This window comes from Geotrypetes seraphini, chromosome 12, assembly GCF_902459505.1.
Source record: "Geotrypetes seraphini chromosome 12, aGeoSer1.1, whole genome shotgun sequence".
NCBI lineage: Eukaryota > Metazoa > Chordata > Amphibia > Gymnophiona > Dermophiidae > Geotrypetes > Geotrypetes seraphini.
In genome coordinates this window covers 82,894,895-82,910,795 of record NC_047095.1, presented here as the reverse complement: position 1 = coordinate 82,910,795, position 15,901 = coordinate 82,894,895, and the positions used below count along the sequence as shown (strand labels likewise).

The 15,901-nt window shown below is 42.6% G+C and overlaps 1 protein-coding gene across 1 annotated transcript in view; it reads right to left on the bottom strand.

Moving 5' to 3' along the window:
• LAMC1 (laminin subunit gamma 1) overlaps positions 1–15,901 on the bottom strand; it is a 344,488-nt gene that overhangs the window by 69,123 nt on the left and 259,464 nt on the right. Inside the window, exons 6-10 of the mRNA XM_033915414.1 lie at positions 13,422–13,539; positions 10,885–10,983; positions 2,044–2,180; positions 1,603–1,725; positions 1,312–1,501 (exon numbers count right to left, since the gene is read on the bottom strand). Coding sequence (XP_033771305.1) covers positions 1,312–1,501; positions 1,603–1,725; positions 2,044–2,180; positions 10,885–10,983; positions 13,422–13,539 — 667 coding nt within the window. The remainder of the gene's footprint in view (positions 1–1,311; positions 1,502–1,602; positions 1,726–2,043; positions 2,181–10,884; positions 10,984–13,421; positions 13,540–15,901) is intronic.

The following is a 15,901-nucleotide window of genomic DNA, read 5'->3' as shown; positions in this document are numbered from 1 at the left end:
ACTTCTGACTGGTCCTGAAGAATTTTATATGGGATTAGTTTAATTTGTAATTTCCCTATATTGATTAAACTGGGATGCCATTTTACTGTGCATACTCCCCATCAGCATATCAGGGATTCAGAAAAGTCAGGGTAAACTTTACTGCAACACTCAACATTCTCAGCAGGAAGGAAGAACCACAAGGTTTCCTTATTCCCAGCTCCAGCTTGTGAATGCGTTACTTTGGTTATATCACTCTCTGTTCCAGGATGTAGGAATGAAAACACAGTTTGGGTTTTACCTCGCAGCAACACCTCTTCATAACTGTGTCATCTTTACTGACATGCACAAAAATAAAATCTCCAGTGAGTGCATCTAACATATACACATGCACTGAGATAGGGAGAGACAGCATGATCTTAACTTAAGTACATCTGTGGTTTCCAAACCAGTCGTGGGAGATCTCCAGTCTGTCAGGTTGTCAGCTACCCAAAATAAATATTCATGCAATGGATTTGCATGTAAATTTCTCTCATGCATATACACTGGTGATATACAGTACAGGCCTCCTTCACAGACAGAAGTGGACAAAGAATTAATTTAAGACATTCAAAATGGAAAGTACAAGCATTACTAATAGGTCATTTTAATATGCCAGATGTTGACTGGGGAATCCATATTGCAGGGTCTCCTTGAATTAGGGATATCCTGGATTCTCTATAAGGAGAGCTGTTCCAGCGGGTGATCTGGCATCTAGTGATCATCACATGGCGTGGTTTAATATTAAGACAGGTATAGAGAGGATTCATTCAAAAGTGAAGGTTCTAGGCTTTAAAAAATGTATCCGAGTTCAATAAAGCTTGGATTTTTAAGGGAGAGGAAGCGATAGTAGATGGAATGGATAGGCAGAGTAGATAAACCTTCTGGTCTTTATTTCATTTTTCTGTTTATTTTTATTACTGGTATACTAAAAGCTCAGTTGGCTGAGGGGGGGGGTCTCCTAGAATAGGCTCAGGAACCAAGAGAGTACAGAATTCCACATTAGTTAACACAAAGATATCTGCAAAACCTATGTATAAATTCTACTAGTGCAGCATTAAGCAAGAGGCAGTAGCATCTATTGGACATTCTTAATGAATGAATCAAATTTTCACCTGCAAATTAAATAAACCACTAACACATTTCCAAAGTGGCAAGGAATGGTCCCTTACCTGCATTTCTTAGTTTATACAAAAGCGGTGTATACACATTGACCAGAACATTTAACCTTTTTCTCCTAGCACATACATATATGCTGCTTTGTTCAGACACAAAGTCAGTCTGGGTTCCTACCTGAAGACATATTTCAGAGTATTCTCACTGGGGTAGGAATTTCCTTGTGCAATGAGGGGTACCGATACCCTCAGGCCGGCTCCTTCCAGGACTAAGTCCTCTGCTGAGAGTCGTGTGTCTCTCCTGTCCACTCGGAAACTGAAGCTTAAATTCTGCCCATAACTCAAAACTTGATTGCCCAGGAACTTGTCTGAGAGGCAGAAAAATAATTAAAGCAGCAGCTAGGTCAATGGCGATTTCTGGCTTAGATAACAGATGACTTCCAGCAACTATGCCTGGCATGTTACTCACCTGGAGCAAAGAAGTAGATAGGGAAATAACTGTCTGAGATAATGGAGATGTCCCTGTTTTCAGAGGACCAACGCAATAAAATCTCTCTGCCATCGCGCTGTTCAGCACGCCATCCTTCCTCATCTAAGAATAAAACATAGAAAACAAATTATCTTTACCATTCACAGGAAACACTGTTTCACAATCTGGAAGTCCCATCAGACAGGTAAATTATAGTCATGACTACAGGGTGACTTCAGGTGCAGATGCCAACTTTACTTGGCTGTAATGAGAAACTGTTGACTTTATTCTGAGGAGACTGGATGAGGGCAGTTTTAATCATGTCCTACTACATGTTACAATCATGCTTCTTTCAAAGTTTAAGTACATAATGTCATCAGCTCAGTCCAATACAGCTGGTTTCCCGTATTTGAAGTGACAAGACAATGAGCAAGGTGTTACCTGTCTGGAAGGTGGAAGAGATGGTATATATGCTGTAACCCTCAGCATTGGTGCACACAGAAGAATGACCGAAGCAGAAGCAGGGTGTACAGCCACGGGGATTTGTTGGATCCAGATTAAAGAACCCAGGTTTGCACCTGAAGCAAATAGAAAAAAAAAGTATAATTTTGTGGTAACTTACTTTAAAAAGGTAAGACTAGGGGGCCCCTGCTCACGAGCAAAATTTTATTTAAAAACATTATTCATAATATCAAAGATCCTAGGCAGGGTACAATATAAAACATACATAATCTAAAACAAATTACAACATGAGCAAAATAAAATACAAAACTTGACTCAACTATGTCAACAGACAAATTGGAAACATGCCTGACAGTACAATCATGACACATTTAGCTGTACCATGAATCTCAAATCAATTTAGCCATAAATCTTACCCAGGGAATAACTATTCCCAATAAAGTATAGTGTAACCTTATACTAAGCGGCCCTTTTATTAAAGTTTAGCACAGGCTAAGTGCTAAGAACCTCATTTGTGACCATCTCTGAAGAGAGTGACTAAAATAGCGAATTTAAAATGTTGCGAATGGCTGATTTTCATGTCATAGGTTCATAAGCAGTCTGTAAGTTACATGCTTGAACTTCTGTAACACTTTTTTTCCCCCAAATAAAAAGATAGGGTTTGGGCTGTTGTATTACAGTTTGCGCTAACAGAATTTATTAAAATTTCATTGTTTTTGTTTCTGGTGACTTTAGTCACCTTTTATACCTATGGGCTTTTTAATATTTAAAATGCACTAGTTCCATTTGTGAGTGCTAAGCTTTACCCCTCCCCCCCCTTTTTACAAAACCATAGCGCGGTAACAGCTCTGACGCTCATAGGAATTCTATGAGCGTTGGAGCTGTTACTGCCTTGGCCGGCGCTAAAAATCATGCTACTGTTCTGTAAAAAGGGAGGGGGGGGGGGTTAGTAAAAGGTCTCCTAAAATAATTAACCATTGGTAGAATGTCTTCTTAAATAAATGAGATTTTTCATGCTTTCTAAAAGTTGCATCATCTGATATATGCCTCAAATTAGAAAGTAAGACATTCCAGACAGCCAGAGATCTTTACAGGATCACAGAATGATTATACCACACTTAAAAAGAGCTAAATGGACCTCAACAAGAGCAAATGCATTTTTATTTTAAAATGTGGCTCATTCTTTGTGGAATGGTCTTATTATATTCACCAAGAAACAAATCTTACTGTTTACATCTTATTAAAACCTTATTTTTTAAAGGAAGCTTTTGATAAGGATTTAGAGAATGATAGCAAAGTACATTAGCGGTTCGGTAAAACACAACCTTAATGAAAAGTGAAGTATTTATATTGGTATGACTGATTCTTGGGTGAGTGTTTTTAAGCTTTTCTACTGTATTATATAAATGGAGGTCCTCGTGTTTTTATTGTATGCTTATCTAATATAATAAAATGTTAAGTGTGCATGCACACTCCTACCTGTGTGTTTCCTGATCTGTATGTCCGTGGAGGAAGGAGTGCACATGCGCGCCTACAACTGCCCCACACTCGCGGCCCTCCAATGCATCGGAGGTGGAGGGAAGGGGTGTGGGAGGCAAGAAGTTCAGCAGCAGAGACACCATCCCTTCTTTGTTTGCAGTTCCCAGCCGCTGAGGACTCTCCCGAAGGCTCTGGCGGAGGGCTGGTCGCTGCCCCTGCGTGGGACTGGCGAGCTGAAGGTGTTCCGGGCGGTGGCCGGCGGCGGCTTGAACCTGCGCAGGCAAAAATCCCTCTCCAACCTCTCCTGCCTCACCGACGCCAAAAAGAAGCCCTGCCGCACATCCTTGGCACGCGCCCCGGCCCCGCTGTCACGCTCCCTCTCGCGAAAAGTTTGCAAAAGGGTTCTGGAGACTGCGGGAGCAGGAGAGGGAGGAGGAGGAAAGGAAGAGAAGAGAGCCACACACTCATCTTCCTCCTCTTCTGCACTGCCCCAGCACCGCAATACCTGCTGCCTCACTGGGGGACCCGACCTCGGTGGTCAGGTAACCTGCTGTCACTGACTCCTACACCCTAGGCCCACGGCGGTTGCGTTTTGCGCGAGGCGGTTTCCAAGTCTCAACAGGATGGCTTGCGCCGAGCCCCTTCTCAAATAAGCCTGTTTGGGGAAGGGAAATATTTGGATTTAATTTGGGTGGTGTGTGTGCTGGGGAATCAGTGAATGATCTTACATTACTTTAGGTAAAGGGGGGTGTTGGGAAGGGGGGAAGGGAACAATCTTGCTTCCATTTGGGGAGAGGGGTGTGATTTATTGGGGACAGGAAACGATCTTGCTTTGATTTGGGGGGAGGGTTTTAATTGGTTGAGAACAATAAACTATCTTGGTTTTCTTTGGGGGAGGGGTGTGATTGGGAGAAAGGCTACTGCTGGATAGGGGACATGGGAGGTAAAAGGAAGGGAGAAGATATAGAAAGAAAGAAAGACTGACAGACAGCCAGGGAGAGAGACAGTAAGACGGGGGGGGGGGGGGGCCAGGGAAGAGACAGACAGAGACAAAGGGGGACAGAGACAGAAAGAAAGAAAGGGGGGCAAGGGAGAGAGAACAAAAACATAAAGTAAGAAAGAAAGAAATGCCTCAGCGACCCATTGTGCTAAAAGTCTACACATCTATTCTAGCACCCGTTAATGTAACAGGCTTAAACACTAGTTTATTATAAAACACTTTGCTTGATAAAAGTGGTACATTACATTTGTAATAAACAAAGAATGACTCTAGCACAGTGGTTCCCAAACCTGTCCTGGGGGACCCCCAGCCAGTCAGGTTTTCAAGATATCCCTAATGAATATGCATGAGAGAGATTTGCATACCTGTCACTTCCATTATATGCAAATCTCTCTCATGCATATTCATTAGGGATATCTTGAAAACCTGACTGGCTAGGGATCCCCCAGGACAGGTTTGGGAACCACTGCTCTAGAAACAAACATATGAAAAAGAGGGTGACGCGGGGACAAAGGGCTAGATTCACTAAACCTTCTGATTCTGTCCTGACGATCATTCCCCGACCTGATTCACTAAACTGCTGCCCAATCAAATCTCCTACCCGATTCACCCATGCAAATGAGGGGAAATGGCATGCAAAAGTAGGAAGCCATCGATTCACTAAGCAGAAGAAGAAATACCGATTGGGTTTGCCGATCCAAAATGAAGTGACTGCTGAGGACCAGTCGCTAACTATCCTTGCCGACTCTCCAGCCCTGAAGTCTCAGTATCGAGGTTACAACCCCATATAAAACAACCATCAAAATAAAAAATAAAACTGTAAAATATCTTTACATATACATAAAAATTCCTTTTTTATATATTCTGTAAAAAGTGCATTGCAAGCCCGTGGTTTTAATCCGCAGGTTTAAAGCATGTTCTGTTCGATAATTTCGCTGCACAAATTCACTGCGGTCACAAATCATTCCAAATCATTCCTTTTAAAATATCCAACTCATAGGACCTGCAAAAGTAAACTGCAGCCACCCTGCTTGTGCGAAGAGAAAGCACATGCGTAAATTGCATCAATAACCAACAAGGATACTCCGCGCATGTGTTTCGATCGCCTTACAGCGATCCATGGGGGCTGTAGGGCTTGCGTCCGATCAGATCATTTCCATGTAGAATCTGTTGTGAATTGGTCGCTCGGCAAAACTCGGCCAAGAAACGCCCAACGATCCAGATCGGTAAGTTTCGTGAATCTAGGCCAAAGATTCATCCCCATCACCTCCCTGCAGTTTTTGGTAGGTTGCCAAATGGCCCACCAAGCATCATCTTTACTAGCCTTAAGTAAGAGGTTAAGTTACCAAAGATTAGGGAGGAGAAGAACCAGGGAGTTACTGCTGCTCCTTGAAATCTTGCACAAGTCACTCAACCATCCATTTAATCAGGTACCAAACTTAGGACCTCTTTTATGAAGCCGATTAGTGTGGGCTGCCGCAGTAAATGTCCCTTTGCCCATAGGGCTTTTGCCACGTGGCACTTGCTAGCACAGGATGAGGAAAATACCATACTGTACCAGAATGAAACTTGCCTTAAGCTATTACTGAGAATGGATTTGGATTTAGATCCCATCTAACTCCATTAACAGGCATACTATGAAGTACTACAGAACACTACAAATGTCATCCAGGATATGAAGAGCAATTCTACCTTACCATAATAGCAGTAACACCCATGAGTCACATAATAAAGACCTACCAGAAATACTCGAATATAAACCAATCTGACTATAAACAGATACCATTTTTACCCCCATTTTAGGGGAAAAATGGTAACTCAAATATAAACCGAGGGTTTATATTCTACCATTCCTCCCCTTACCTTCCCTGTGGTGCTTGCCCTCTTGGTAGTCTTCCCCTTTTTTGCTGCTGCAAGCCCCCCCAAAACTGGCAGACCTTTGCTGCCATGGACAGCACGTGCCTGTACACTTGTCCCCCACCGGAACATCAGCTAGCTCTCCCTCCTGGTAGTCTTCACCCTCCACCACAACTGCACAAAAGTCTGCCAGTTAAAGGGGCTTACAGCGGCAGTGGAGGGGGAAGACTCGATTATAAACCAAGACTCCCATTTTTGGGCTATTTTCATTTTCTATATTTATAAATGTCAAATAAGACAGGTACCAAACTACTTTATTCTATACTAAAAATAATGTTTTTACCTTTGTTTTCTGGCCATTTACTTTTTCTAATTGTGTTGGTCCCACTCTCTGGTTTTTACTTTCCTCAGCTTCTCCTTAACTCTGTCCATTTGTTATTTTCTCTCATTTTCCTTGCAGCTCTTCCTACTATACAAATTTCAATTTCCTTTCTTTTTTTAAATTGTTTTTACTGTGTTTACATACAGTTTGCCATTCTTTCCCTTTTCCTTGATCTGGATTTCTATTCACTTCTTCAATCTTCTTTCACCACCCCCACAATCTGCATTTGCCCCCTCTCTTTCTAACCAGTGACTGCACCCTTTCATTCTCTCTCCTCTCACTCCCCACCTTCCATCCAGTGCCTGCTTCTCACCCTCTCCCAATTCCATCCAGTGCCTACCTTCTCCTCCTCCCCCCATTCTATCCAGAGTCAGCCTTCTCTTCAACCCCCTGACACCATCTAGCATCTGCCTTCTTTCCCTCCCATACCATCCAGTGTATGCCTGTCCCCATGTCCAGATTTTATCCATATTCTGCCTCCTCTTGTATCTATGTCTGTGCCCCTGTCTCCCTCATCCAGTGCCTGTCCCCTTTCCATTCCATCCAATGGGGCTGTCCCCCTAATCCAGTGAGTCCATCTCCCCTTCCATCCAACATATCTGTCCCCGTCTCCCCAATCCCCTTCCCTCCCTTCCAGTGTGGCTGTCCCCCTGTTTCTCTCCTCTAGTGTCTGTTCCCCTCCCTTTTCCATCCAGCATGTCTGTTCCCCTCTCTCCTTTTTCTTCCCTCCTGCATCTAGCTAACCCCTCCCACTTAACAACGCTGCTCCCACCGCTGCTTCTCCAGACTGACAGCACCAGCAGCAGTGGTAAAGGCAAAACAAAGATAAAGCCTTCGCAGGTCCTTTCTCTTCCTCCTAGTGGCTGCCAGACCTGCCTCCCTCTGACATCACTTCCAGTTCCGGGGAAGATTCGGCAGCTGTGAGGAGGAAGAGAATGGACCTACAAGATGGCTTTATCTTCGTTTAGTTGCCACCGCTACTGCCAGACGCTTTCCCAGATGCAGGAAAGAACGGTTCCCGTTTCTGCAGCACTACCGCAGAACAGACCATCATTCCCACGGCATTCCCGGGAGTGGGTCTTCCTATTATCACAGTAATGGTTCCCATGTCACTCTCTAATTTGAACATATGTTTTTAACAGCTTTCTAATTAATTTATAATTTGCTTTTTGTCTCAGAAATATTGCTAAAGAATCTCATCATCTAACAGATTGATAAAAGAACAATGTAAAAATAGTTATGCACTATCCTTCTAGTATTAGGATAATAGAAAAATAAGTAAGATCCTGACAAAGTATCAACATTTCTGATCAGAATTTCAATAAGATTAGATATCTAGCTAGGAGCTCAGCCATTAAGAATAAGAAACAACAAAGAACAGTTTAAAAACACAGGCTTCCACAGGAAACCAGTGCAACCTTAACAACAATGGTGCAACTTTTTTTCAAATTTGGAGACCCTATATATTAAGTGTGGTGCTATATTTTGTAATGTCTGCAACTTTTTCCAAATTATTGCAACATTATTTATGTGGGCTGCAAAGAATCGAGATAGTTTGTACAGTCTAAACGATTCAGAATCCAAAGAAGTTCAAATAAGACTAAAGCTTTCCTAATATTCTGAAAACTTTCATTTTAACCGACTGTGCCCAAGTTGTCAAAAATTATTCCTAGAATTTTAAGTTGTGGTTCTAGTTGGAGGACAGTGTGGTTTAGTGTTGTAGCCTCAGAACTTTGAGGTTGTGGGTTCAAACCCTGCATTACCCCTTGTGACACTAGGCAAGTCACTTAATCCTCCATTCCCCTAGGTACATTAGATAGTTCGTGAGAAATTATGTGTGCGCGCTTGTTGCAAAGAGCTCCTGGCTCTCAAAGAACGAATCCACTCCCTTAAGGCTAGAGTTGCAGAGTTGGAGGAGCTGAGGGAGACAGAGGTACATAGAGGAGACCTACAGGGACATTGTAGAGAAGTCCCAGCTCCAGTCTATCAGCCCCTATGCTGCCTTGGAGGAGGGAGGTCTCTTAAAAGGCTAATTTTTTCCCCATCATGGGCCAACAGTGCAATCTTGGATGTAAGTGGAGGAAAGAGACAAGCAGAATTACCCTCACAGAACATGATACTTCTCAGAGCTAAGCTCTCAGGCTCTCTTTTATTTTAGTGATGTCACTTCCTCTCTGCACATACTAAGATTTTCTAACCTCCAAAATAAACATCTTATCTATGCTAATCAAGAGTAAAATGTAGCTGGGATACAGAAGATCTAAGCTAGACCTCTCTACATGTACAAGTCTCCTTCATATTTGCGGGTTTGGTTATTTGTAAGTGTTCCATCAGCTGGCAGGGAGCAAGGCTTATCCAAACCAACATCACTTTGGGGGAGGGCTGGCTTTCAAATCCTGTGCCCAATCAGACAGTGGATGCTGCTGACATTTCAGGGGATGACTGGAACTGCTGCTGACATCACTGTAGGGACTGGAGTTATTCACAAATTTATGGTTTTCTCAAGGGGGATTTGCACCTAACCTCCACGAATATGGTTACCAACAAGCTACAGGCTCCTCCGCCACCCCCAATAATAATTTTTAAGCAACTCAATGAGAAACTTAAAATAGAGAGGCACAGAAAATTCAAAGAAATTGAGTAGCGTGGCGGAGAATGCCTGTCTTCCATCAGAAGCAGCCCATCTTTCTACATCTCAAAATAGATGTGGCAGAACTAGAAAAGGTATGGAAAAGGACAGCCAAAAATGATACGAGGATGGAATAACTTCATTATGAAGAAAGACTAAACAGGCGCGTGGCATTGCTTTGGAGAGATACTATTAATTATTTCTATAGCGTTGCTAGATGTTCGCAGCGCTGTACGTTAAACACATAAGAAATCCTGCTCAACAGAGTTCTAATCAATGCACTGGTAAGTCAATAAGAGGAGTTTGAACTGTATGTAGAAGTGGATACTATATTAGATAAAATGTTAGTAGTGTGTGACATCCAAGGACTAATTTTTGATAAGTTTCGATAATTTAATTGTTTTTTTTCACTTATATTGTAATGTTTTCTTATAAATTTCAATAAAATATTTGTTAAAAAAAATTACAGAAATTTAGCAAACAAGTTTCTAATAATTTCCTGAAATGCATATATGAACCGGATTGGAGAAAATTCAGTTTTCCAGAAGGCTAATAGAAAAGTAATTGACTACATTTTTCTTATTTATGTGTACAGTCCTGTACAGAAGGAAAAGTAAAATAAGAAGTGTATGTAGTAAATGTCCTGAGATAATAACTGAAGTTGGTCAATCAAGTACCTCAGGAGTGAGCCCATACAAGGCCTTATAATAAATACATCCTATTTATTGTTTTTAGTATTATACTCCTGAAGCCGCCCTTGTTTTGGAGCCCTTCTTTTGAGATCTGCCTTTTTCTGCATCATTTTGGTGCAGATCTAAAGAGCCTCTCTCTTTGCTGCTATTGTATGAAGCGTGCGAAGTGTACAAATACATTTACAAGTTGTTATACTTTTGACACTTATGGCATGCAAAACCCAATTGTACAGCATAAGTACAGATGCTGTGCAAATGGTGTAAATCTACTTCAGAAAAAAACAAAAGGAATTGACCCCAAAATATCCACAAAGAAGAAAATCCAGAGAAAACCAAAAAAACTCTGTGGAGTGACGATGTTCCTACATGGACTTTATTTGAAAGTGTCAAAGTTCGAAACGTACACTGAAATCATCCACATAAAATAATTTCATCCACATAAAAATAAATCATCCACTTCAGGCCTTGAACGCTATTTCTGAACACTCATCTTTAATCATGTTCATGAGAAAGAAAACCATTCTCCCAAATGTCTTATGCAAGACAATTTATTTAGTGATATGGCAGCATACATATCAGTGAATACTTCATCTAGCATCACATAATTAATATACACAATTGTAGCATATTCTAGACAGATCTCAATTTGAACAGGTTTTAGCTCTTCCATTATGCTGCAAAAAAATATCAGTTTAAAACTACTGCTGCTGCTGAGAAATTACAGTCAAATTCCTCCTTTAACTGATCAAAAAATAGTAACTTGGTTCCAAATAGCCATTACCTCTCACAGTTAAATCCTTCCACATTGTCCTTACAGATGCAGCGCCCAGTGTCACTGTTGCATTCGTCTGTACTGCCGGCAGGGTTACAGGAGCAGGGCCTATGAAGACATGGAAAGGATAGCATTAAATAATCAACTCTGTATTACCACTCTTCTACCAGAAACATGCTGATAGAATTGTAAATTAATAGGCACAGTGTGACTATGTTTGGGGGTGTAGGGTCAAGAAAGAGTTCAGATTGGTGGCAAAGGGAGAATTTTCTCACTCTCCCCTCAAAAAGGCATTGATTAAGTTTTCTCCTCTCCATTGCTTTTGTTTTCACCTTTCCTTGCGTTTCCCTTTATTCCTCTATATTCTTCCACTTGCCTCTCTTCCTTCTCCCTCCTCCACATACATTCTTTCTCCCGACCTCTCTATAATTCTATTCACCTCTATCCCTCATCCTCTTTCTCCTTCTGGCCCTTCCCACATCTTTCCTCCCCACCCTTCTGAGCAATTCTTCCTTCCCTTTCATCTCTCTCCTTCTCCCTTCGTCATCCTGCCTCTCCTCTAGCTTTTTTCTATTTCTTCCCTCCACTTTCTCTCCCTTCTTTATATCTTTCCTTCTCAAGCTTCACATCATCTGTCCATCTCTCCCATTTCTCACCCTTCTACTCCCTAGGATAGAGGCTCTCTTACCCTTCCCTCAACCTAGCACACTCTCTCAACTCCCCCTTCTCTCTCGCTTTCTCCTTTCCTTCAGCATCCTGCAACCCAGTGAATTGCCAACTGTGTGCTGCAGCAAGATTGCAGGTGTGCTGCGAGTCACCGGCGCTGGCTGACTACCTACAGAGCGAGGCACGTCCTGTAGACAGTCAGCCGGCACCTCTCTTGTTGATTATCCTCACACTGGTGGCTCAGGGCCTTTACGCATGCACGTGATGTTATTGCATCTAAGTCTGTGCACTTCTGGGTGTCCTCCAGCCGCGGCTCTTGATAATTTGCGAGACACTGCCCTGTAAATTTCTCTGGTGCTGTAGAATAACTTTTTTTATTTGTAAGACCCAAACCAAGCAAGCTCTCTCCCTGCCCCCATACCCTCCACCTGGTGTTGATGATATACGAGACAAAATATTGATAGGGCCATGGTCTCTGTGACCCACCCCATTCTGCTGCCTATGCTTGCCCTCCCTTCCCCCCAGCACATTCTTCTTCTCTCCTCACCTGCCTGACACTTTGTGAAGTAATACAAAACCCTCCAAATGGACACTCAAGAATGCATTTCCCTCATCATAGAACAAAATATAAGTAATGCACATTTTCAAAAGTGGCATTTTTCATTCTCTAAAATTGAGTGTAATGGTGTGGTGGCCATGTTAGTCCACTCTTCAAGGTAATACATATGTAGAAATAAAACAAGGAAAAAAATACCTTTTTTTAATTGGACTAATATAGTTTATGTTCTGAGGAAGAAAGGTTTGCCTTCGAAAGCATCAAACTACATTAAGTTAGTCCAATAAAAAAGGTATTTTTTCCTTTATGCTTTTGTTTCTATATATTATCTCTAAAATTGAAAAATAAATATTTTGTACCTTTGTCTAATCATTTTGTGTATCCAGTTGGGTTGGTTTTAGTCTATTCTCTGTACTCTCCTCTTCTTTTTGCTTGTCATTTTCCAAGAGCTCATATCTATTTTCTGTTTCTTCACTCCTTCCATCTTCCCTTCATCTCTAACACTGATCCTTCTGTTTCTGCTTGTTTCTACATTTATCTGCCTTTTCATGTTTTATCTAGATTTTATTCCTCCTTTCCCTCTCCAGCCCTGTCTCTATATCATATGCTTACTTCTCTAGTTCTCCCATTTCACCCTGTCTTTCATTCCCATCTTTCAGGCACCTTCTAGTTCCCCATTTCTACCCTCTATACTCATACCCTAATCAACTTCATCTGCTTCTGCCTCTCATTCCCTCACAAACCCTGTTCTTTCTCTCGCATTTATTCCTATACCACCTCCAGAATCTTACCACCTTAATTGGTCCAATCCATGCAGAGGAAAGGCCCTGCCAGGACTGGCCAAAAGCAGCCTGTTTATGACACTACCTCTGCTCACTGGCTGCCGCTATTGCTTCAGGTAAGTGAAGGAAGGAGGGGATTCAGGATCAGCTCTGCTGCTCTGGGGGCCGAAGGGGGGCTATCTACTGTTTCGGGGGGTGGAGGGAGATTTGTGGCTGCCGTAGATGCTTTGGGGGCTGGAGGGAGGGAGGGAGAATTGTGGCTACCGCTCAGGCTTCAGGAACTAGGGATAGGGAGGGGGGTTGTTGGATCAGGAAAACAACTTTGGAGGTCGTTTGAGGAGCGTTTGAGATTTTTTTTTGCTGGTAATTTTTTTGCCAGTTGGTTGAGAGTACTGGTTAGTTGAATACCGGTTTACTGGGATTCTACTGTAATTTGATTTGTGCAAAATTAAGTAGATGCAAGAATTGTATTTTATAAACCTGCTCTTCAGTGCCTCCGACTGCTGCTGCTCTTCCATTTCATCCTGATGCCAGACCCTTACCTGCACCCAGCCTCTGTCAAAGAATGGAATCCAGGTTTGCATCGGTCACATTTTTCACCCATCACACCTGGTTTACAGCTGCAGCGCCCATAATTATCACATTGAGTGCTGAGGGAGCCTGAGGAAGCAAAACAAGAAGGTCACTACAAGGGAAACAGTACCATGTGCTAAGAGCATTGGGAGGTACTGCAATAAGGAAAGAATGTCATTGCAGAGGAGAATGTACCATGTTTCAATTGAATTTCTAGAAAAATAAATATTTAGATGTGGAATGTGAACTAAATTCCAAACTAAACTTCCTGAGCTATATCTAGTCAAATTCCAAATCCTCTTCAGGTTTACACTGCAACTAAAGGTAATGTACTGTAGAATACAAGCCAAAGTACAGAACTGTTTGGACTGCTGCTATATTAGCACTCCCCCAAGTTTCATATTGTTACCACTGTTTTTATGTTAAATCAGCCTCACATCTTGTTATAAGGCACAGAAAATCCAGCAGCCAAGGATTTGCACAATAAAAGCCAAACCAAGTACAGTCAAACCTCGGTTTATGAGTGCACTGGTTTGCGAGTATGCAAAACGAGTGCACCGGTTTGCAAGACAAGCAAAACATTCGCAAAATCGGCGTCTTGGAAACCTAGTTTGACTCGGTTTACGAGCACATCTCCCCCCAGGGATCCAGCATCCCCCCTGCTCACATCGTGTGTCCCCCTGCAATCCTACATCCCCCCCCCCGAGCACCGCAACGACATCGCTTACCCCGATTGGGCACCGGCACCAATGCACAGGAGGTGCCGGTGCCCAAAGATCCTCCCTCTTCTGGCCTGGGCTGGGCTGGGCGGTGCGACGGAGATCCTCCCTCTTCCCTGTGCTGGGCTGGACTGGGCTTTGAGCATTTGTGCATGCTCAAAGCCTTCTGGTCTCACTCTCTCTGAGATTCTCAGATTCAGAATCTCGGAGAGAGCGAGACCAGAAGGCTTTGAGAATGCGCAAATGCTCAAAGCCCAGTCCAGCCCAGCACAGGGAAGAGGGAGGATCTCCGTCGCACTGCTCAGCCAGGCCCAGGCCAGAAGAGGGAGGATCTTCGGGCACCGGCACCTCCTGTGCATTGGTGCTGGTGCCCAATCGGGGTAAGCGATGTTGTTGCGGTGCTCGGGGGGGGGGGGAGATGTAGGATCGCAGGGGAGGGGGGGCCACGTGAGCGGGGGGGAGGATGCCGGTTCATAGGGGGGATGCCAGATCCGGGGGGGGGGGGGGGATGGAGCAGCATCGCTGGCATCAAGGGGGAGGGGATGGGGCAGCGCCGGTAGCCTGGAGGGGGGGGGAGGAGGTGGAACAAATCAAAGCGAGTTTCCTTTACTTCCTATGGGGAAAGTCGCTTTGATATACGAGCAATTTGGTTTACGAGCATATTTCTGGAACGAATTATGCTCGTAAAACAAGGTTCCACTGTATAAATAATTTATTGTATAAAAGCATATCATTAGAAGTCAGAAAATCCTGACAGCAATGTTTTAGCTTCTGCCTGCATCAGGCGTACAAGGCTCTGTGAAATGAAAATACATTATAAAATCACCATCAATTAATGATTTAGAACAGTGGCTCTTAAATTGGTCCTGGGGGACCCCCAGCCAGTTGGGTTTCAAGATTTGAATGCCTGTCACCTCTATTATATGCAAATCTGCTTCATGTATATCCATTAGAGATCTTGAAAACCCAACTGGCTGAGCGTTCCCCAGGACAAGTTTAAGAACCACTGATTAGAACAAGTGAAATAAATAACGTAATGATTCACTTCTTTTTTATCTCATTTATACAATGTTCAAGCCATCAATATAAATAGAAATGTATATGAGTAAACTGATAATTATTCCAAGGAATTTGTAAGCTTAACAACAGTGATAGAATCAGTGGCGTACCTAGGGTATGTGGCACCCGGGGCCCATCATTTTTTGACCCCCCCCCCCCCATGTAAAAAAATTTTTTTTTTTTTTGCAATAACCATGAAATGGAATAAATGGTCAGAATAGAAACAGGCAGTGAAAATTTTCTTTTATTGAACCTCATATATGTAACCATTATTCCAAACATAACATAACATAAATTATGTCTAAATTGTCATGACATTAGAAGTACATATGGAGTAGTTGCAGGTGATGCTTGGGACAGTTCTGATTGTGTTAGTTCGGTTTTATGTGTTTTTTGAATAGAAGGGTTTTTATTTCTTTTTGAAGGTTTTGCAGTCTGTGGTTGATATCAATTGGTTGTAGAGTTGGGGGTCGAGTGTTGCAGCTCGAATGGCTAGGAGGTTGTCGAACAGTTTTTTTTTTTGACGTTTTTGGTTGGAGGGTGTGTGAATGGTGCACAAGTTCTCTATGTCTGTTTGAAGTGGATTGAATTATTTAGCTGAAGAAATTAGTTACCCCCCATTCCACACACATTAATTCTCTTCCATTTTTGTTCCCATTATAAAAAACACT